General features: G+C 41.0%; 1 protein-coding gene across 1 annotated transcript in view; it reads left to right on the forward strand.

Annotated features, from left to right (window-relative positions):
* LOC146982910 (E3 ubiquitin-protein ligase rnf213-alpha-like) overlaps positions 1-7,713 on the forward strand; it is a 32,309-nt gene extending 24,596 nt beyond the window's left edge. The window contains exons 53-67 of the mRNA XM_085784197.1: positions 74-108; positions 207-307; positions 390-546; positions 766-940; positions 1,422-1,516; positions 1,637-1,888; positions 2,229-2,361; positions 2,699-2,782; positions 2,888-3,068; positions 3,290-3,491; positions 3,579-3,656; positions 3,771-3,968; positions 4,202-4,294; positions 4,485-4,663; positions 5,259-7,713. Of these exons, the coding sequence (XP_085640323.1) occupies positions 74-108; positions 207-307; positions 390-546; positions 766-940; positions 1,422-1,516; positions 1,637-1,888; positions 2,229-2,361; positions 2,699-2,782; positions 2,888-3,068; positions 3,290-3,491; positions 3,579-3,656; positions 3,771-3,968; positions 4,202-4,294; positions 4,485-4,663; positions 5,259-5,415 (2,120 nt within the window). The 3' untranslated portion in view covers positions 5,416-7,713. The remainder of the gene's footprint in view (positions 1-73; positions 109-206; positions 308-389; positions 547-765; positions 941-1,421; positions 1,517-1,636; positions 1,889-2,228; positions 2,362-2,698; positions 2,783-2,887; positions 3,069-3,289; positions 3,492-3,578; positions 3,657-3,770; positions 3,969-4,201; positions 4,295-4,484; positions 4,664-5,258) is intronic.
* Positions 7,714-24,674: the final 16,961 nt, after the last annotated feature.

Below are 24,674 nucleotides of genomic sequence, written 5' to 3' on the forward strand. Positions count from 1 at the left end.
TGATGTATGTGTTAAAGGTGCTGTATAGCAATGCCAAACACTTTCATAGTCAGTTTATTTACTCTTTCCACAGATTGTCCAAACGGTCACCCCTGCACAATTGGAGAGGTATGTCATGCTCATTCGGACTCAAGTTTGTGAGTCTGTGTTTTATTCATAATGACTTATGTCACTTTCTGTTGTTTTTTTCCTGCCATTTTTACTAGTGTGGTCGGCCCATGGAAATAAGTCGTTGTCTGGACTGTGGCGCTCAGATTGGAGGCAACCAGCACATGCCTGTGCAAGGATTCAATGTGGCTCAGTTGCAGTAAGTTGTTAATTACACAGGAAGAGAAATAAAGGAGACACTTATTGTTGTTGGTGTTGATTTATGCCTTGTCTTCTGTCAGAGGTGACCGTACACAGAGAGGCCACATCCTCGGTGACGCAGGTCGCAGGGACAATCCAGACATGCTGGACACAAAGAACATGTCCCCCTGTCCCTTCAACATTGTGCGCATGCTCACTCACATGGCCATGCTGTACGGTGCCTGCAGCAACCTACAGGTAACTTGGACAAAATAATTAGTACAGTTTTAATGGAGATCATTTCCACGTGTAATAGCTTCTTGAGAGTTTAAAGGTGCACATGCACAAAATAACAAATACTTGCTTATGTCCTTAATACAAACACCATTGCTGCATGTAAATAACAATGTTTATGTCGCGCTCTCTGCAATAAAGAGGGGGAAGTGTGGGTTGTTACCATGTTTTTTTCCTTTTTAGTCTATCTCTGCCATCATCCGGCCAGCAGTCCGGGACCCAGGAGCATTTCTACTTGCTCATTTACAAAAAGACATGGAACATCTTATCAGATCTCTGGGGAAAGGGACAGACGACACAGTTAGCACTGTTCACCTTCTCATCAGCAGCCTCCTGGAACCTCACCAGGCACAAACATGTAAGAAACAACTTATTACAAACCTTAACAACTATCAAACTGCTTTGTTCATTGTGAGTATTTGGGAAAACAATCATAGAAAATATTAAGATATCTGAATTTGAATAGTGTGCCAATCATATGCAACTAATTTTCTTGCTAATTACTATCTCTTCTTTGATGTGTATTTTACTCTGCACATTGCAGCCTGGATGACAGTGACATAGGAGATGAAAAGAGAATGGCTGCCCTCTAGTGGTCAGAAATTGTGTAGTGTAACTTTGCAATGTACTATGTGTATGATTAGGTCATGTGTAGTTTAAAGTCATTCATGAAAGCACCTGGATAATTTCTAGATCAGATTCTCCTTTGCAATGTTATTTCTAGCTGAAACAAGTGGATGTGGTAATGCAAATATGCTGGTAACATACAACAACACAAGACAAATGTACCACATGCAAGATTTGCCAGATTACCTTCCACTGTTGGTCTCTCTTTTCAGGGCCTGCACCTTATGACAATCAGCTCTCCACCAGAGATGCTAGAAATGGATGGGAGATGGAAGTGAGCAACACTATCATCATACCTCAGCTAAAGGTAAAATGATCTTTGTTTATAACAGAACAAATACTGGACATAGCCCGCAACTGATTCTGCCTGTTTGTAAGAGATCTGGATGTAACATGTTGTTTTCTCCTGTCAACATCTCTTCCACAGGACTTGGACAGACAGCTGAAGGAAGTGAACGCATTCATCCGAGCTGACTCTCGCATCTCCGCCAGTCCAATCATGAGACTGTTGTTTGGCGATCCTCGTCTCTTCCTGGCCACACTTCCACAAAATTCATTAATCCATAGTTCTGCTGTGTGGAGCTGCAGGGAGAAAGTCTCCATGCTGACCCTCACACATATTGTTGAGCAGAATGATGGCAAAGACACTCTGCCTGTACTCTGGAGATTTCTGCATAAAGTAAGAAAACAATGAACAATTGTGCAACTCCTTTTTTGACATGTTACAGACAAGCAATGGCCATTTAAGATCCTTGAATTTATTTTTTAGATAGCTACTTTTGTTCTATTTAGTCTAGTGCTGTTACATATCAGTATGTTTAACGATTTATTATTGGCCTTAAACTATATTTCTGTGTTTTGAAAAATACACGCTTCAAACAGTGTTTGTTTTGTTTGCTTAAGATTGCACAATTTGCAGAAATTATACTGGCTCATTTTACATTACCTGTATTTGAGGCTTTTTGATCTTCACATGCTTTACCAGTTCATGAGTTCAGTCCTTTTTTTTTTTTTTCCAGGAGGCTGAGCTCCGACTGGTGAAGTACCTTCCTGACATCCTCACACTCCAGAGAGATCTTGTCAAGAAGTTTCAGAACGTCGCTGAGTTGACTTGTAACACCATGGCTGAATTCCTCCACAGTCAGAAAGCAGGTATTGAAATTAACTGTCTGCACTGGTGATTTTCAACTTTTTTCAATCGTATGACTCACTTACACAAGAGATGCACAGTTCCATGCAACCCTTAATTGCCTCGTTCTTGGAAATGTCATAGCAAAATAGCTGGCAACAAGCATGTTAAAGACCTACCTGCCAAGAAGTGAGTTGTTTTAACCTGGGAGGAGACAATGATTGAGTAGTCTTAAAAGAGCAATCTCTTCTCCACGTGTGAGCCACTCATTGGATATTTGAATAAGATATGACTCGTGTGTACTGTGTAGTTGACACTTGCACATTCTGAAGGAAATGCACTGATTCTTCATGTATACAGAGTCGCTGAGAACCTGGTATGAAAAATACATCAAAATCTTCCTGACAACCTGGAATCAGCTCAGAGTGTCTCTGGCAACCAACGGTAAATACAAACACTGTCACTGCGTACAACACTTTCTGTTACTCTACTGCTGTTCTGCCCATCTTTGTGACTCACTGTGACTTGCATTAAAATGTTGTTGCTCAGGTGAGATCAAGATCCCAGCTGAGTTCTGCCAGGAGGACCTGAATCTCAACAGTGACTTCAAGGTGCTGTTGCCACGGCGACAAGGCCCCGGCCTGTGCTCTACAGCGCTCGTCAGCTACCTCATCGCCCTGCACAATGACCTGATCTACTGTGTGGACAAACACACTGGAGAGGAGACCAGGTGGGGGCGCTCATGTCACATTTTTCTCACTTGCACATGTTTTGCTGTAAGAACACAGTTTGTAAACTTCTTTCCCAAATGCATAGAGCTTCTGTGTGTTGGTTTAACTGAGATATAACAACTTACAGTACGTAGCTAAAAAGGAAAACATATTTTTAACTGTACTGTCATAATTAAGAGACACTGTCCTTGGCTGACTGGTCTGTTAACCCTCCCCCCAGCTACAAAGTGAGCCCTGCAGATCTGACTGACCTGCATGTGATTCGATACGAGGTGGAAAGGGACCTGATACCGCTGGTTCTCTCCAACACACAGTACAGCATCGAAAGAGGCCAGGAGACGCTGCATGAGTACGACTTACCCAAGATCCAGCAGCAGATTGTTTCCCGTTTCCTGCAGGGCAAACCTCTCCTCACTCTCAATGTGAGCAAATGAAAAGCAGAAGCAAAGTAATGTAAAAATGTAAAAATACTATTTTTGCTCATATCTCTCTCCTTTATTTTACCACAGGGCATTCCAACACTTGTGAACAGGCACGACCGCAACTATGAGATTATCCTAAAGGATGTAAAAGAAAAAGTCAAGCAAGTAAGTGGCAGTGGTGGCAGCCTGTTGGATCTGTCAGTCACTTATCACTTATCAAACATGTTGCAGTATGTATCCCCACAGCAATGTCTGCAACCTGTTTCTGTGTGACAATAGGAGCCTCTGCAGACACTCACCCTATTCACTGTGGCTGGAGAGCTGCACTCCTACAGTGAGGTGTGTGAGGCCTTGTCCACGCTGGAAGTGGCTCTTGGTTTCCTTGCCATGACTGGGGGAGAACCTCACATGCAGCTGTCCTGCTACCTGGAGGAGGTCCTGCAGATGGGAAACCAGATGGCTCCGCATATCCTCAAGGTCAGCCAATCTGAAGCAGTTGTTATTTTAGCCTGTTGCTTGTTTGCTCACTTCCACAGGCTTACCGGTCTGGACAGTTTTGTTACTTTTTTATACAAACAATTCACCAAATTTACCTCTAAGAATCTTATTTTAGTGCTACTGTGACATAATTGACTCCCTGAATATTTGATTTAAATTAACGTGTCTTTGTTGTGCACTGAATCTAAGATAAAAGCTTGTTTTGCCTTCAGGCCCTGAGCATGTGTTGTTTGAAGCACTGTGTGGTGCTGTGGCAGCTGCTGGCCTCACTCAAATCAGAAAACATGCTGATAAGGCTCAAGAGGGTAAGACATCACACAACACTACCAATATACAGATACAGATGTGGAAATGGTATTACTCATATTTATAGTAGCAGTATGCCATTACAGTTTGCTGTGTAGATGTTACAGTAATGAATTCTTATTTTTAAGAGTCACTTTTATTTAATTGTTTATTTTTTGTCCCATTCAATGTATTTCCTGTGTTCTTCAGGATCCATTTGTGGGAATCTCAAAGATGTACAGACAGGCGCTTGGTGAGGATGAGCAACGGCTCCTGACTGGCTTCTTCTCTAAGAGCAGCGCTGACACTTTCCTGCTGGAGATGCACGAGTTCCTGATGCTGGTCCTCAAAAGCCCTAATGCCCCTGAGACCTACAGGCCTGACTGGGGGTAAACCAAAATTACCATTTCTTATTTTATTCACCCTCCATTCACCTTTGCACTGCTCTGTGAACTCTGGGTCTGGGGTAATTGTCAAATCTGAAATTTAGAGAAATGAAAATGCAAAGTTGGAAATAAAGAGAGAAGTTTTTTTCGCCTCTACTCTGGCTAGACACTTAGAAAGTGAAAGAGGTAACAAAATACTTTTGTGAAAAATTATGTTTTGGAAGTCAGACATTTTGCATTTTTGCTCTAAGCAAAAAAAAAAAAGTTGATGTTTTTCCATTCACACTTGAAGCAATGTTGGAAGGATTTAGTATATTGCACACAAACACAAACCGAACAAACGTGAAGTTAGTTTGGTCAGTGTTGGCTCTCTGTTAAAGAGAGTTTGCTCGTTAGGCAAAGCTACAGGCAACAGGTATTTACTCCTCATATTTATTCAAATTTAGCTTATAGCTCATATATTTTTAAATTGAAGGAAGTAAAGTAAGGAATTAAAAATTGCAACTGTATTGTGTATGCTCAGGTGTGTTTGTGTCGTGTGTGTGTATGTGATATTTTGTACTATCACGTACTTAAAGTGCATGTTTGTCTCTTTAAGCTTGAAAGACACACTGCTGTCTTACATGGAGCGCAAAGACTTGGAAATTCCCCCTGATGTGGAGGAGCTCTTCCCAGATGAGATCTGCCTGTCCCATTATGTGGAAGCCTGGAAGTTCATTGTCAACTTCAAGCAAGAGCGAGGTCAGAGGCAGTGAGGACGAGATGAAAGAGGCTATCGATTTTTTTTTTCTTTGCTGTCTTGTTTATTTGTAATCATTCAATCAAGGGAGTTTACAATCAAGAAAATTGAACAGCACTGAAGTGATGAGTGTGTGATCTATTCAGTATTATTGATACATGATGCAGAGATGTGCCTTTTCTAAGAGCACTATTCAGGTTTGTGGTGCCACAGAAAATGTGTCTACTTACATTTTCAGCTCACCTGTGTGAAGATGTGAACTTTTCATTCATATTACATGTTTTATATTATTTTGATTATGTTTGTTTTGTATTATTATGTTTTCCTTGTTTCTAAGCCTCAAGACATACCGTGATTCTATACAGTGGAAATCTTTGATTGCACTTAAAACATTTGTAATGTGAATCTGGCTGTTGTTCCGGGGCAGAAAAATCAGAAGTCTACTCAGGTACAAGATATAGAATAACTGACTTAAATCACTTCATGTTTGCTTTACAATCAGCTGTTTGAGATCTTTCAGGATTGTTAATGTGAGAGTTGCACTCACTTATTTAGTGGTAAATTAGTGACTTATAAGACGATAACACAATTACAGTTGCATTCCAGTTTATTTTTACTTTGGATTTCATTTTCTTTACATATTAATAATCACCATTTACAGAAAACTTGATAACTTGGTTAAATAAAGCATTCCATTCAACTTAGTTTGCCTAGTTGTGTTCATAAATACTTATTCCAGATTTTCCTGACTAACTTTTGCGTAATACCACTTCAATATTTTCTAATAATTATTCACATTTGTCAATAAGGTACAGCAATATAGGTATATTTTGCTCTGTCATAAATGTTTCCAGCTGCCATTGTAGACAATCAGGAATATTTCTCAGTCAACCATAAATTAGAGTCTTACTCCAGAATCCTCTTGTCATCGTGTGACAGAATATTTTGCTCAGCAGGAGTTTGGCAACAAGTAATGAAATGTGGAAGTCATGCACTCAGATTGACCCTCCCTGAGACGTGCACAGGTTCCGCTGGGTCTCCTGTCAAATTTATGTCTCGTGTGATGTTGCTATTGGCTTATTGAGTACCACTCAAATTACAAACAAACAAACAAAAACATTATTTCACTTCTGTGGTATCTGTCTACAGAGATCATTTGGAACGCCAGATCTTCTTTTTTTTTTCATTTTTGGTTCCCACAACACTGACATTTAAAAATACAACAGCACTGTATCTCTGCTTTTATTAGCTACCTTTACATTATTACAGTATAATCCAGTGTAAATTGCTTCATATTTACATGTTATGTCACTGCCAAAAGCCCACAGAGGCTGTTCATGATGGAGTGTTCAGGAAATGGCTGCCTGCCTAAGGTTACGTGACTTTCTGACCCTCTGCTGGTGGGAGCTAAATGTGTTTCAGATCAGGCTGATGGAAATGATAAGGACAAGACAGCCGCAAGACTGCTGCTGGACGGCTCCTTAATTCAATTTCCTCTATACCAAAGCAGTGTTTAGCATAACAATGACAAATGGAAGCATGCGCCTGTGAAAGTAAACCATGCCAGCGACCACCCCCTGGGAGTCTGCAGTCAGTATAAATGATATCCATAGTAGTCATAGACTGGAGGTTTTACTGTTTCCCTCAAACAACATTAACTTTAACTGTTCGTCATTGCCATATGATGCAGCACATCATGATTAGCATCATTAATCTATGAATCTCCTCGGCAGCTCCGAACTAAAATGATAAAGCTCTAGTTAAAGTCATGTGTCTCAGTTCAAGATGGAAAACTGAAGCTTTCCCTGAGCAGATTCCACCGGACGAAGGTGATGATGAATGCTGTGTCCTCGTTGCTCATTAGCAAACCCAAATGTGGAAGTACTGCACATGGGGTTGATAAACACACACACACACACACACATTAATGGGTCATGAGGCGTGATTTGCGCAACTCGTTCCTGTGGAACAAGCCTCACTGAGCAAGTTCAATCACTTTCGCTTCCACTTCTGTAGGCTTCAAAACCACCACGCCAACAGCACAAAGGAAAGGACACAAAGAGGCCAAATTCTTCTCCCTGCTCACTGTTTGTTTGTTTTTTGTCTTTGTCTCTTGATGAGGGAGAATTAGGGGCAAAATTACTGTGCATCATGGCTCACACTTAATGATATTCATGGGTGATGGACATTTGGGATCCGGTCACGAGCATGAGGGGATGATGATTAACAAAGCTGGATGCTGATGTACAGAAATTACCTCTTTTGGTTTGGCCCGGAGGATGTTGGAAGATTTCACTGTCACGTCTGTGTCTTTCTTAAATAGCATAAAAGTATGCACTGAATGTGCCATAATCAATCCTTCAGTAGTTTTCCTGTTATTTAATTTTCTGTTGAAATGCTGAAAGACCATCTCCAAATCTGTTCTAGAGTCAGTATGTGAATGTTAGCCCCCATTGTTACAATGATTTGGTTTTTATTTTAAACCATATTGGAAGTAAAAGCAGCTCTCCTGGTGGTCTGATGGTTGAAGACATACTTGATTTGAATGTGGATGTGTAATCCCACACTCCAGATCCATGTGTTTCCTCTTGCTCTCTCTTCTGTGAACCCTTTCAAAGAAATGTAAATAATAATGTCCCAAAATAACACGCATAAATCCAGCAACATCAAATCTAGGTCAGCAATCGGAATCAGTTCTCTTCCCTCAGTTTTTGTCTTGAGCTGTGTATCTGTTTTTCTTTCAGAGATGCCCTATGAACTTTGCCTTGATCTGTGGCGGAGCGTCAGACTTAACCCTTTGCAAAACAGCCTCAGATATTCATCAACTTTACACCTTGGGGATCCAATATCATTCGCAGAGGCTGTCGCCAGTCAGGCGCTCCCAGCCAAAAGGGAGCTGAGATTTTAATGATTGTGGCTTGAAATCAGTACTCTGAAATCCCCCCGAGACCCTGGAAAACACACCAACAGGCTACTGTATTTTCTATAGGGCATTACATATGCTTTACTGGCGGTCTGGGAAAATGTTTTCTTTAAATTAGCCCTTCAGGGTGCTGCTGTTATTGCATTATTATCAAATTAGTGTATTTTAATTACTACGTCATCTGAAATGTATGTGCCTGCAGGTCATGGTGGGGTGAGAGCGCAGACCCGTGTCCAAACTCTCAGGTTGCCCGGCCTGCTGTGCAACGTCGAGTTGAGGGATTGAGAGAGAGAGAGAGAGAGAGAGAGAGAAAAAAACCACCTCAGTGAGCACATCTGTGAATTATATTAGCTAATTGTGTGCACTTCGCTTTGCACTCAACACTTGGGTTGTCCTCCAAGCACAAGGAAGAAATTAAGAGCCCTGCTGCCATGTTGTTCTATTAAATACGTGAAGAGAAAATACAATTACTAGTTAAGTGGGAACGTACCACATGGGATTATAGGAGGCACCAGCGTTTCAAGATCTCAGAGCGAGTTAATGTTTTTTTTTTGTTAGTTTTTTTCTGCTGTGTGCATGCACAGGTTTCCCAGCAACACAACAGTGCTGCCGAGGACATTTGATAATTTGCATCTAGAATTCATGTCCATTTAAGAAAGTGCATTGAAAGAGATAATCTGATTAGAAACAGATCATCTTTGGTTTCTCCTTCTGGCCAAGGCTCTCTTTTACCTTTCCTGATAAAAAAATAATAATAAAGTTTTGAAAAATAGCAGTTACCTAAAAAACAAAAAAATATGGACTTTCCTCAGCTGAAAATGACTGAGTTCCTGGTTCAAGGTGGAACTGGCTGCAAAACTCACCTTAAGCTTGGGAAGAACTTTAAATTGACCTGATTCATGAGTACAGCTTGAATTTCAATACCAAACTGTCTGCTACAGGCAGACAGATCAGCCTTTGGGTCTTGTAACAATAATACCACATATTGAATCAGATTGTTATGGTAAGATGAGAGGGTGTTTGAGGAGCCCAGAAGTATGTCTAGCATTTCCCAAATAATAAGAAGAAGCAAAAACTAGAGATAGGGTTATATTTCAGGTAGTGAGTTACATCTAGACTGTGAGAAGCTCCTGCTGCTCTCAGTAACTTTTGTTATGGGGGGAAAGGGGCAGTCTGTGCACTTTGTTTGAAGGGGAAGAATCTGAGGAACCATCTAAAAGCTGGGAAACAACAAAAGGGGTTCCTCTGTGCTCTTCTTTCTCCTGGTGGTCATGTTTTCAATACTTTACCTTCCTATGGAAACAATTATATGCTCACTGTTTGTTGTGTAAAGCTGACCTCGAGCTCGGCTGGAGCTGCTCATTATGAGTTGCCCTTCCAGAGGCAATGTTTCATAAATACAGGCACATTTATCACCTGACTTTATTTCATGTCACTCAGGCAATTGGAGACCGTTGCTGTCCGGCCTGTGCTCCTACTCCCACCTCCTTCCCAATCTTCACTATGACTTTACCCTGACTGACAGGCAGCTATAAGACCACCTCAACGCCAACAGAAGGTCATGTTTCTTCTAACCTCCAGTGGTTGGGTTTCTCATCTCGCTGCAGAAGTGTGTGCTGAGGGAGTGGTCCGTACAAGCTGACATCACTGTTGTGCGGCTACATAGCACACTCAGCAGCCCATCCAGTTACAGCAGTGAGGTTGAGTGGTTAGCGCTGTCACCTGACGGCAATAAGGCTCTGGGTTCGGGCCATGGCCTTTCCATGTGTGGTTTGGACATTCTCCTTGTACCTACGGGTACTCCGCTTCCTCCCACAGGCACATAAGGTCAACTTCTAAAAAGTTTCACCAAGATGTAAATGTGAGTGTGTGAAATCATTTGTCTCTATTACTCAGCCCTGTAATGCACTTGCGACCTATCCAGGGTGAGCCATGCCCTCACCCATGGCAGCAGGGATTGGCTCTGCATGGATGAGTTGATGGATGGATAGATTACAGATATTTCCCTAAAGATCTTGGAGGATTACTGTCTGTCATAGACTATAACAATACAACACCACAATATTGCTGTTGATGCTAGATTATAACTGATAATTATTTCCAGGATTTACGATGAAACATTTCTTTATACACTTGTCTTGATTTTCTATGTGTTATATTCCATTTATTCCCTACTTGTCGTGAGAGAAACAATATTTAAATTAGTTATATTTTTCAATGAGTGAAATGGCTAATCTATGGCTCACCCACCAACATTCAGCAGTAACTGCTGTTTCGCTGGCATGCTGTCACCCAGGCAGCTATCCCTCATCCTGTTGCTCTTTAGCTGATCATCTACTGCTCTCACTCTCCCTGCTCGTCACACACACACACACACACACACGCCACAGAAGAAAGGATTATAGGTGTTGCTTGGAGCCACCAACTCTCTTGGCCTTAGGGCAAATGTGTCCGCATTTTACTGAAGCAGGTTCCCACCCAGCTTCTGATTATATGTGTGTTTGCTCCTGAAAGCCCTGACTCTATTTCTCTCTTTTCTGCCCGGTGATGGATTGCTTGTTCTTTAAAAAGACCAAGGACTGCTTGCCATCTTTATCCTTCTAGGTTTTAGTCATAAATGTCACTAAATTGTTATTATGTAAGATTTCCAGAAATTTGCCAGTGTAGAGTTTTTTATTCTTGGAGGGGTTTGGATCTTGTTGCATAAATCAAACAACAGAGTATCAGTTTACATCAAGGCTGAGAAACGCCCAGAGCTTTTCTTTTTTTCAACACAAAAAACTATAGTTTGAAAGAGAGAAAACAGTTGCTGCCTGGCACACAGCAAAGCGTGTTATATAATACAATTAAATGCTGTTCTCTCTCTCTCTCCTCCTTTGTCCCCTTGTCTTTTCCCCTCCATTTGATTTCTCTCACATTTCTTCTTTCTTTCTTACTCTTTTGCTTTCCTGCATCTCCCTTCATCCATTCTCCTCTACGTACCTGATGGGCTTTGTTATCTGACGGCCCTTGGCTGTGAATAGATAATGACTCTGCAAGAGGTTTTGTTTACCATGGATACCAAAGGATTAGAGTGATAACTACTGGTGCCAGTGTTGTAACAAGCCGGGGGAAGCCTTCCACTGTGTATGGAGGTGCTGACAGTTATCCTGTACAAGATTAGAGTACTTGGATTATGGGCTGTTTTTTCTCCACCTGGTGATGAGAGACGAGAAGAAAAGGCTAAAATTCATCATGCCGAGACCCAGAGGAACAGAGCAGTCCTGAGTGAAAGTAATCCACAGCCTGTGTATTTGTTATGAACGTTGGCTTGTTCATTTCTGCAGAGTTGTGTTAGCTGTAGTCCATGATATGCAGTCTTAGTGGTGGAAATGACGTCACTTTCTACCTTGACCTTTCACCTGAGTATTCCCTGATGCCTGTTGTGGCCCACAGAGGGAGATGGTTCCTCTGCCTCCAACTAAGCTCTCCTGCGCTCAGGGCCCAAGCCGGTGTTCAGTTTCACAGCACCTCTCTTCTTGGCCCCAGCACAAATACACAACACCCTCTCCAATTGCACTTGATAATATTTATCCTCAATTATAATTCCACAGATATGGATTCTTCAGTGGAGTACAGTGGCAGCAGACAAAGCAGAGTGGCCTTGAGCCCCCGACCGGGCAGTGCTGAGGTGGATTCCTGCATGAACCCTAGATAATTCATGTTCTCTTCAGCAGTGGGGCAAAATAAGCAATGTAGCCATTAAGAGCTCCGGTGCAATGGTAAAACTTGGCTGTATATTTGTCCTTGTGATGAGAGCATGCATTGCTATAGTGAAATGTGAAACCAGCTGGAATACACACTAAGTGTCACATGTGAGGGGCGGTCAGAGTTTAAATAAATCAGTCCTGCTTTTTGGGAGCCGCAGCCTTGTCTGCATCAACCCCCCCAAAACAAGGCAATGTCAAAGATAAGTGTATTAATGACCCGGGTTGAACAGATCGGCCACAAACCACGACACAGTATTGGTTAAACTCAAGTCCACAAATGAAGGTGTTTCAGCTCTGGCAAAGATTCCTCTGGCTGAAGCGCCTCTGTATGGAGAGACTCTCCACAGCCTCAGCCATAATAAGAAAGAATCAAAACCAGAATGGAAACAACAGTGCCAAATTGTTGGTTTCACTTGCAGATGTGTGTTCAAGGGAGCGTGAAGGCAGATGGGAACCTCAGAGAGTTGAAAATGAACTGTTATGGGTAAAGTGAAGAGGTTTAAGGTGAACACGGAGTTACTAGCTTTTCCCAAGTTTCCAAAGAATATCTTGTCAAAATGTCCACGTAGCTGTGTGTCCAAATGTTAAACCTGGAATAACATTTATTTGGCTTGTGGCCTGTTGACACATCTATCAAATATGGAGCAGCATTAGCAAATCTTTTAGCTTAGCTTTTGGTCTCCATTAACTCCAGAGGGAGCTGCTCTTTAGCTTGTAACTGGCTCGCTTTATACTCTGCAGTGTTCAGCAGTAACTTGGTAGATTTCCATCCACCTGTTTTTATACACATTTCAACTTGAAAATAAAAACCCATTTGTGGAAACAATTGAAATTTAAAAAAGAAAGAAAGAAAGAAATCTTTAAATGTTTCAAAAATGTTTGAAGCCTGGATGAGGTTTCACAACAGAACATTGTCTATCTGCCTTGCTATCCTTCAGTCTGCCTTGCAAACCTCTTTTTTTTTTTTGTTCAAACACTGCAGTTGGTGATTTATCACCATTAGTCACTTTCATGAGATCCATTGTTCATATAAAAAATATTGCAGATACTTATGTTTGCAATTTTAAGTAGTGATGAATTTGTCATATAAAATAGTTTGTTATTATAAATGTGCTACATTAAACTTAGTGGCCCAAAAAGTATCATGTTAGCTATAGCAATTTTTTTTACTACAGTATGTGGTCAGGGGATACATGTGATTGTAATGGGGACTCATAATATTGCATGTATTTTTGGTAAAAGTCCAACTCCTGTCGTACATAAAGAGTGATATTTAACTTGGCCAATCAGAATGTATATGCATCCCATTACCTGTGGACATTATTGCCTCAAACTGTGGCACCTCATATGTCTTGAAATCATCTGTCTCATTTCTGGTCAGCCAGCATTCAATAAAAGCTGGAGCTCTTATTGAGGATCAGTCTGTGATTTGTTGGTTGTCTTGGCTATTAGAGATGGCATCAGAGGATTGAGGATTTTCTAGCAGGGGAAGTAGATGGAAATAATGAGGGGAAGGAACTGCTGCCAGTCCCTGCTTTTTTAACCTGCACACACATAGAGAGATCTGTGTGTAATATTGTTGTTACTGGCAGAGCCTATTTTGGGCAAGTCAGCACTACCCTGTGATGCCCAGGAACGACATGCGTGTCATTTCCTGCCAGAGGCAGTCATTTGGTTATTACTGCTGCTCACTGGCAGCCCGCTCATGTTCTGTCTCTGATTTCCAAAATGAAACATGTATATTTTTCTTTTGTCGACAGCAGCAATATTTCCAGGCAAATCAAGATTGCGGTTCAAGAAGGTTTGGGGTCCTAAAAAACTCAAGTTTATAATGAAATGTATGAAATGTCGGAATCAGACCATTTATAAATATGCTCCAGAAGTGCTCTTGGCTTTGAAAAATAGCATGTTTACTCTACCTTGTAATGCCCCTTAGGATGGATTTCCAAACTGTATACATAAAGCTTGCGCAAACAATACAGACTAATTACAATGTTTCTTGAATTACATGAACTTTAGCTGGTGATAACAGGAAGGTCACATGTAATTAAATGTTATTAATGAGCACACTGACTAAAATGAATGTTGTTTGAATGTTTAGTATCTAAAGTAAATCTGCTTCACTTTTTTTTTTAACCAAATGTAATTTATAGAATTCAATGGCCTGATGGAGCCACTGTCTGCTTAGATTACATTCAACTGTTCATGTGAAGCCTGAGGCTCAGCTCCTTGGGCGAACAACATACAGTGACAAATTTAGATTTTAACAAGACTATGCATTTGTGTAAAGCTGTCAGTGACAGTTTGTCTTTATTTGTTATCACTGAGATATTCTCAGTAACAACCTCAGTTACAGAGTTTTTGATTATTCTTGACACAACAAAGTAATCCAAAGAAATCAAATGCAGAAACACTTTCTTCTACTCGTGTAACCTTAAACTCATACCACCCAGTTTCCTGGCATTTTATTTCACTTCACTCCCACTGTTATGAGAAAAAAAGGGATGGGCCATTATAGGTAATTAGACATCTCAGCGGGAAAGAATGACATGTGGAGTTCCCCAAACCTCTTCTGTTCAACATCTACATGCTCCCACTTGTTCAAATCAAAGACAACAACAAAATCTGTTATCATACCTATGCAGATGACACACACATTTACATAACCTTATACTGGTGGCCAAACTCTGTGTAAGTCCATCGAGGATATTAATTCTGTGAAAATTTCTTCAATTATTCAAAGATAAAACAATGATCGATTCAGTTCCTTAAGTTTAAAACCACAAACCAAGACAGAAATCTTGGTGTAGCCCTGAACTGAAATATAATAGCCATATTAAGAAAATTAATAAGTCAGCCTACTATCGCCTTAATTTAGGATATGTCTGGGCAAGGCAAGGTGAGTTTGTTTGTATAGCCCATTTTTACAAACTGTTTGCCTCAAAGGGCTATATAGCATCATAACAACACCTCTGCCCTTAGACCCTGACATCTACTGAGGAAAAACTCAATTTTGAGTTTATCTTGACTTGACTCAGCTACCGCAATGGTGTGTTTGCATGTCTCTCCATGCAAATTCCATCAGACAGCTGCAGCTGATTGAAAACGAGTGGTCACTGAGACCATGAAAGTGCATGATATCATTCGTGCCTATGAAAGAATTGATTTCAAAATAATGCTTGTCTGAACGGTTTGAAACCAAAGTACATTCTTGATTGGCTGCGTCAGACCCCTCAGGTTGTCAGGTCTGCTTTCTGTCCCCAGAGTCCAAACTTAACATGGAAAAATGGTGTTTAGTTTTCATGCCTCACATACAAACTCCAAGAGATTTTTCTGTTTTGCCACCACCTTTGTTAAATCAAACAATTACTCATTTCTTACATTGCACTGTAACTTCCCAGCCTTCTATTTGAATGCTGCTCTCACATTTTGTCTTGGTGCCTTTCATGTTTTATGCAATGCACTTTGAATTGCCTTGTTGTTGAAATGTGCTATGCAAATAAACTTGCTTTGCCTTGAAGTTTTTAAGAGGCGAGTGGTTCTCCCTCACAGGGCCCCACAGCTGAGCATCAGTATTCCACAGCCATCAGATAGTTGGCTTGGTTGATAGCACAGCCGGTGGTGTGGGCTGTCAGCCAGCAAAGGACTAATGGCTGAATTATTGGCCACAAGCAGCTGGGCCCAACAACCAATAGACACGATCACATGAGGGTATATGTGTTTGCACTCTGTGCACTTTGAAAATGATGATGATGGAAGAAGTGAAACAGTGAAAATGGCAGCGCTGCGCTCTGTGCTGTAACATTGCGAGTATGTGGTGTGAAAGGAAACATTTGTGATACAGCAGGAGACAACAGCCCTGAGATGTCAGCGTACACTAACTGTAGAGGGGAGGAAGGATCGAGCTGGCTTCCTGACCTCAGGGTCTCATGTCAACTGAGGGGTTTTACAGGGGATAACAGCAATGATCTCATGAAAACAGCAGATAGCATGCTGAGATTTTGAGCTTATAGCCACATACAGCTGTGTACAGCTGTTTAAACTGTTGAGATCTTTTGAGCAAAACTAAAAAAACATTAATTCTGCAACTTCTGTAATTCGCACTCCCGATTTCTCCTTGATTTTCAGCATTTAAGCGGTCATTATTGCCACAGCAGCTCTGTATTGTGTGCCTGTGAAGGTAATGACACGCTCTGAGTTAACAAATGTCCCCATTCACACATTAGACACACGTCAGAGCAGTGGATTATCTTGCAACAAACGGAAACACAGGTCCTACTGTGGTTTGTGTCTGGCTGACTGAGCAGTGTTTATCAGTCAGTGATTCCTGGGGGCAGCTCGATGCACAATGTTAATAAACTTCTCCAGGCGGAGAGGAGGAGCAGTGCTGGAGGAGGAATAGGCGATAACCTGGGATAGCCTCCCGCCCACACAGATAGCACAGAGCTGTCTCCTAACTGGCTGACATTCAAGGTCAGCTCAGCCTGTGGAAGATAATTTGCGATCATATAAAGCAAAAAATGTACAGCTTTGAATGGTATTGGAAGGTCATCAATAAATAATTCATGACCCTGCACATATGTTAAAAAGAAACTAATGCATTTCCAACACACACACACACACACACACACACACACACACACACACACACACACACACACACACACACACACACACACACACACACACACACACACACACACACACCTGTAGGAGTGTTTTTGTGCCTTTTTAAACATGTACAATTCATAGACTGAAAGTCATAACAATAATGGACCCACATCATAATGGGTAGTTCACAAACTGACACAACACAAAAAAACAACAACAACATATTTTCATTGAGGAAACTTTAATGGTTTATGGTATAGTAATAGTAGTAATTATGATCCAGTAAACTATGTCAATAAATATCTATCTATTTTGATTTTTTTTCAATCTGTGCATTTGTCTTATTGTTGAGCATCACAGAGTCTGTTAACTTTTTCAAAGATTGATGCCCTATTAGTCTTCCAGCCTAATCAGCCAGTCTTATTATTTTATTTTATTCTATTTATTAATTCAGTGCAGTTCATACAGTATTTAGAGATGTTCTTTTTCCACCCTTGTTTCCAACACAAGAAACTACTCTTTCTCTGTCGACGGATATTATTTGTCTGATTCAGAAACGCAATGTTCATACCAGATAGTTTTACTTCCATATTATCTCTTGTAATTGTCAAACGGATAAAATATCAGCCTTTAAAGGATTGTGCACCTTGACTCTGAAAACAGGTTTAAAATTCCACAGGGAGGAGACGAGCAGTTTGTCATTGTGAGGACATTTAGACACATCAGTAGATCCTCTTCAATCCTCTGGGTCAAAGTGAGGACTCAGCTGCTCTATGAGTCAGGCTTACTATGTCAGACTTTGACAGCGGACCAAAATCTGCTCCACCATGTAAATCTCTGACATACATTATACAGACGATCTAAAGAATAACATTAATAAATCTGGTAATGGGCAGGATGGAAGGGAAGGAGGTAGTTTGAAGGGGGGAAAAAAAGGGAGACAAAAATCAAATAAGTATTTCATTTCCTTTTGAACTTGTGGAGAAGCCTCAGTCTACGCCTGCTTTACATCACTGTGTGATGACTTTACCACACAGCCTTCGTGCCCCCCCCACCACCCCCCCCTCACACACACACACACACACTCCTTTTTTTTTAGACTCATCCATCTGTGGGTCTTTAGTGGAGATAAGCAGACAATGAGGGATCAGAGTTCATGCCGGAGAAGTGTTTAACATACTGTCTCCCTCGCTGCAGCGCAAGAGCTGCCATTTAATCACCTGTCACGAGGAGAGACCATGAGTGAGAGCGACACACACACACACACAGAAATATGAGTCAGTTTTTTGTCCTTTTCTTATTCTTTCATAAGATTTATGTCCGCCATGGACCTCTGTGCTGAGAAAGGACATTCTGTCGATCTGTTACTACCTTGCAAATCTGTCATTAGAATAAAGAAGGTCTTAATATTTCAACAGAACAGTCCTGTCTGTGATTCTCACCTAACTGAGCGCAGAGGCTGAGATTTATGTCCACTCAAGACCTATACATCTCCTCTCTGCACTCCTTATTATCTTGATCTATGATAACAGATAATTCATCTCGACATCTCTTATCACTGACAGGAAGACCCACTCCTCCCAGCGCATGAAATAAACCTCACAGTCTGTTAAATTTCTTCAACAGATGAAAACAAACAAAGGGACATATGGATGGCTCTGGATGGATCAGAAAAAAATATTTTCTTTTGACTTTTTCTCTATAATATATTCACCCCTATATACATACATACATACAGTATATGTATATACATTTTTGATAACTTCCTGGTCTCCCCTACAGCCCATATACCCATACAGCCTCACTAACACACTCTCAACACACAGCACACACATACACAAATAATTTGCCTCCTATTGTACACTGACTCAGTTATCCCTAAGCAGTGGCTCATATTCCAGTAAGAGAGCCTCCTTGAACATATTCAAGATATTTTCTCTTGATTTTGCTGAGTCTTTGTCTAGTAATCAGCAGAGATGTGGAAAGGTTGTTGATACTAATGGAGCACGGTGGAGCCTTCCGACGCTCTGCTGATGGACTGTTTGCTTGGACAGTGCTCCTGCGATTGAGAGGTGATGACGGCCAGAGGGAAGTTGTCAGTCAGAGTTGGCCGGTGCTGCTGGTGCTAACAGGTGTGAATGTTTCACTGTCTCCATGTCTGTGGCCAAGCTGCATGGAAATGCACATGTCCAACAGCTGCCGGGGATTGTGTGTGTGTTTATGTGTACTCTAATGGTAGGGTGGTGGGATTATTCTCAGTGGGAGGAAGCCCCTGAACACCTCCCTCTATTTTCTGTGAGTCTGTCAGCGCAGCAGCTCCTCAGAGTCTATCTGTACAATATAGTGAACCAATATGTCAGTTACCTTCTGCTCTGAAAGGTGAGGGTATAGTAGCCTCGGGCATGAAGGTCCAGAGGTGACAGTATAAGTCCGAGTGCCGACCCTATAAAAGCCACCTCTGAAAGTCAGTAAGCCGTGACGATGGCTATTGTTGGCTGGCAGGAGAGCTTGTACTTCCTTTGTGTCAGCCACAGGGAGCTCTGGGTTTTCAGCAGATTTTTGTAATATAGCTAAAACTTGTGGTTTTAGAGTGGCCAGTCATATTATCTACTGCACTGGCTGAGCTCGGAGTAAAAGCAACTCGAGCCCTGTTCTGCGCAGATTGCGGTCTGTGGCCCTTAGCTTGTTAGTCTAAATCCAGTGCAGTGCTATTCATGACAGGTTTTTATACAAGGTACTGTGCTCTGATTTTTTTAAGAAGCAAAAATGTAGAAAAAGATGTAAGACAGATTTTTTTGTACATGATGAATCGTCCATCCGTCCATTAGCTATACCGCTCATTATTCCAGGGTCGTGGTATAGGGGCTAGGGCCAATCCCAGCTGATGTTAGTTGGATCTATCAAAACAACCAGTCACACTCACTTTCACACCTATAGGCACTTCAGAGATGCCAGTTAACCTAATGTGCATGTCTTTGGACTGCGAGCACCCAGAGAGTATGTGAACTCCACATAGAAAGGGCTGAGGTTCAAATCCAGAACCATCTCATTGTGAGGCAAGAGTGCTAACCACCCCACCGCCTTGCTGCCCCATAGATTGAATGAATTCATCACAATATGATCAAAATATTACACACATACACACACTATGTTGCAAAACACTCCTTGTTGCAGTCGGAGGGCGATTACAGGCTGCTGGATCTGACACCGTTATACAGTAGCATTAGCACTGGTTTGCCATGGAAACTTCCAGTTGTGCACGGACACAGCATCCCACTGACCCAGCAGCCTTCTGGATGCCTGTGTGACCCCAGAGATGTCACTCTTTCTGATCATCACATCCTGAGGAAGATGGAGGATCAAGGTGGATGATGACATGCCTGCTGTCACAGCATGGGACAGTTATGAGATCATCTGTACTCGGGAGAACTCCTCCCTGTGCTCTGCCCTATAGGGCTTGGCAGGAACCAGTAATAGGCAGTGTCAGGGAATGACTGAGGTCTATTTTATTTTGTCTTTTCTCCTCATGTGTAAACCACTTTCATTTCTGCCCAGGCGTTACCATTAGCATCCGCCAATTTTTGCATCTTTGACGTCAATATTTGGTTTTCTCTTTGATACTATAAATGGCACATTTGGTTTTTGCAAGCGTTGTTGAACATTCATACATTATGCTCTGTCACATCCCAGACAGCCAAGTTGAGACACACAAACTATATAGTTTTGGTTACTTAAAATAAATATGTTTGACAGCAGAAGACATTTGTCTAGTTTCATAACAGATTGGCCAGCCAAAAGCCTGATCACTAAATTGCACGGTGGATAGATTTACTCTTTAAGCTCCCTAAAGACTGTATCCTCCAATCCATTCCCTACAGCATTACCCGTTGTTTTTGAACTATTGAATAAGACACAGGTACTTACACAGAAAAGCTCTATTTATCTGATGTTTTAATCTTAATTTTCCATGGACCTTGAAATTCCAAAAGTCTTTCACTGACAAAGTATTCTGCTTTTTTTTTTCTTACCCTCAAACATCTGTTAAAATTTACCTTGGTAAAAGTATTGGCTACACATTTTAGCCATAGCTATTTCTCTTGGCTTTTCAATGGAGGAAATAATGATCTGTGTAAGCAAATGATATGTCCCGAGCAGAAATTAGCAGCATTGCTTAAATCAATTCAACACTTCTCAGAGGACAAATACAAAGAACATCTGCATCTCCATTATAATTACCTGGGGGAATTTTTGCATTCTTTGTTGTACTGTTCTTGCTGCAGGAATAGATCAGATAGACAGGAGGAATGTTGAAAATTGGGCCTTGGAGCCAAACTGTAGCATCACAAATTGCACTTACTTTCATCTGTAGGCTGGGAAGGACCTAACACTCGCCATTATCTAATTTTCAAACCAACTGACGAAATAAACCTGTCGTGCATACATGCAATACAAATGCACATGAGCACTTTCTGTTTGAATTTGTCCAAGGGATTATGCCTGGTTTTCCTTCCACAAGAGGTCTCATTTAACTACTTTAACAAGCTTAGTCTCAGCTTTATTTCCTTATTGCAAAAAGAGAAAAGACAAAAAAAAAGTTGATTTAAGTGCAGTACCTTCGCTGATCTAGTGATGGCAATCTGGCTCCATTCAAACAGGTACAGGGGAGCCGCTTGACAAGTTTTTAAATGGGCTTCTGTCCCAGCATGTTCAGTCCAGGAAAAGGAGAATTACAAAAAGTTATTAAGATGTATTGACACCAGATGTGCCCTGCCCCTGTTCTACAGACGGGGCAAAGGGGTGCAAGCACTAATTGGCCATCTGACCAGCCGGCATGGTTCATAAGCAGTCATTAACACATGCACATATGAATACATACAAGGAGGCACACACGTATTTCTGAAGCCTCATGTTTGCACTAATACATGCACTAATACATGATGATTTCACAGAGTGGAATGCAGAAACTTTGACATGGAGGCTATGATTTATTTAAGGTGTTTCATTTAACTAAACAGCAGTTACAAGTTTAAATTTTGTATAGAACATTTAATTTGACACACTTGTCCTGTCCTGAGTACATGTAATAAAAGACTAGAAAAGAATTACAATAATAGACATACAATTTTCTTTGCTTTATGTTTTTTCCACAGAGTAACTACAAAACTTTTTATATGCTCTCACTTCCATGAGTTCAGCTTAATTTAATTCACCATAACTAAAATAAACGGGGAAACATACAGAACAAACATATATAATACAACACAACACAAACCTTTTTATTAAGCGTTAATTTAGTATTAATCCCTTTTGGATACACTGATACAAAGGGAGCATTTCTGAAGAGTTCATTTTTAGATTTACTTACATTGTACATTTTGTGTGTTTCTGCTTTACTGGTCACTGAGTTTAGTTTTCTGTGTGAGTGCTGCATGTCCAAGTAAGTTACTGACCACACACGCTCACAGCTGTAAACTCTGGCTGTTTCTATAACTGACAGCAGTGGTGGGGTCAGAGGTTATCAGGGAAACCCCTTTCCCTGAGATGATGTCACTGATAACCTCCAACAGACTGAGCGAGGCCCCTTCAGTATAAACACAAGCCGAAAACAAATTTCCCTGCCGTGACACACATTTACATTTTGCCTCAGGCTGTTTACATAGATCTCCCACACTTATTTTGTGTTTTGGTGTCTTTGCTTTGCATAATAGCTTCTAAGGTTGTCCTTCAAAGTGCAGTATCTTGGTTCGATCAGCAGTGAGTGAGGAGGTAAACCTGTCAAAGTGTCCTTCACTGGACATTACACCTCTAGCTGCTCAGTTACGTCTCTAAACTGTCCAACCTTCGCCATCAAACCCCTTATTGTTCCAGACTTGTAATTATGTCGCAGTTGCTAACTGCCAGACTACTGGACACACACAGATGAAACAGTGGATGTCTGACCATCTTAACCGACTGAACATCTTCATCACACTCTAGTTGTATGCACAGCTGTACATGTTTTTGGAAGTGAACAAAGGCTGTTGTAGTCCTATTGGAAGATTACAACTTAACTGAACATGCTTTTCTTAGCTACCTGTAACAACTGAGGACACTCAAACAAGCACCAACAGAAGGGCTTCTTTTTGTTTTGTCCAGTTTCTCTTTAAAATGTGTATTTGATCAAGTTCTCAGTGGAGCAAATTATTTTAAAGAAAATGCAACAGAACAAATGAAAACAACAGAAAAAAATAAGTCTAAGTAATATAATTCTGTACTCTGTGAAGTGATAAGCATACAGCAGAAGCATTAAACTAAGTATTGCAAATTTACACTGGTTATGAAAGTATTATCAGAAGCTTTTTGGGATTATTTTGCATCGTGAAGGATTTCCTAAAATTTTAGAGAGGAAGAATAATCTGAATAGAAAGTGCTGAAACCTCTGCTAACATACAGTAGGAACAGCTCATGTGCACGAACACAACATTCAGGACACGCAGCAGGATGTCTTTTTTATTGCTCGTAATATGGGCTAAAATCATTTGTTCAACAGTAGTTGAAAACCTCCTCAGCCTCTAGCAGGCAGGAGGGGGCTGAGACTTGGCCAGTGTTAAAACAGCAATGTGGGCCCAAGGTGCCATTAGTGGCTGTGGAGCAGCTGGAAGTGATTCCAAAAACATGGCGAGGAGGAGGCAGTTTAAAACCACATGGTTTCAACTGGGTTTTCACACTGTTCTTGGCAATTTACAACTAATGGCTTCACGCAGCCTCAATGTGACTTTGTTTGTGTTCAGCGAGAAAGACAACAACGACGACTGAATTAAAGATGTGATGTGCCACCGATGTTTAATGCACAGCGCAGCAGCACTGCTACTGTATTGTAGGTGTTAATGGGCTTATGGAGGGTATATGATCCCACATGGAGAGTGACGGAAGGCCATCTGCTTCCTTTCTCTGACCCACAAAGAGTATGTTTTACAGTAGGTGACTTTGTGGATTTAGCATAAGCCAGGTAATTTCTTTTTATTTATTTATTTGCTTTGGAGTATCATTTTTGTGTTTAATACTCACATGAACCTGATGAGAGCTATCGAAGCTGTAGCTCCTTACTGGCACAGAAAATGACTTTAAGGTGCTGAAAGCAGTAAGAAAAACATGCATCTTAGCTCCATTTCCATTTGAATTTGTTTGCAAATCATTGATATATAAACAATAGATTTCTAGAAGCATACATTCAGAAGCACACATGTTATTTTGGATTATGCATAAATACACATTAAACATTTATGAACAGCCAGATTGCAGTCAGCAGTCTCTCCTGATGCAATCCTTGTGCATAATCTCACAGTCTTGTACCAGTGGAAAGCACCTACACACTTTCTTATCTTGAGTCTTTTGTGCTTGGCTGTCTCTCATACAGTAGAGTAGGTAGACAGGCCTGTTTAAAAAGCCCACCTGAATAAACTTCCTGTGCTATCTGCTCTAATTATGGGATTATCCCTCAGGAATTCTTATGAGCGCTGTAACACACTCGGAAATACACACATACGTGCAGAGAAACACACACTGTTTTGTTAGTGTTGCGTGGAATTTCTAACATGTTGTAACAGTAAGAAGGCATAATATTAATAACACTTCTAAGATTACATACAGGGACAGTGATTTTTTTTTTTTTTTTAATAGACAACGTCTGTTGTTTTTGTTTTGTTTTATTTTATAGTATATTTTTGGTTGGCTATTGGTCTTTAATTGAAAGGATAGTTAAAAGAGACAGGAAATATGGAGGCAGAGAGAGGGGGGATGACATGCAGCAAAGGGCCACCAGATTCGGGATTCAAACCGGGGCCGGCTGCGGCGAGGTCTGTATAGCCTCTGCATATGGGGCACCTGCTCAACCCACTGAGTTATACGATTCCCCAGTGTCTGTTTTTGTTCTCTCCCCTTTTTCAAAATAGCAACATATGTGCAAAATTATGGACTTCGTAATGGAAAATACACTCAGGTTCATCCTTTTAA

Source organism: Trachurus japonicus, chromosome 8 (assembly GCF_045865225.1).
Source record: "Trachurus japonicus isolate A0001 chromosome 8, Traja_1.0".
In the NCBI taxonomy this organism is placed as follows: Eukaryota; Metazoa; Chordata; class Actinopteri; order Carangiformes; family Carangidae; genus Trachurus; species Trachurus japonicus.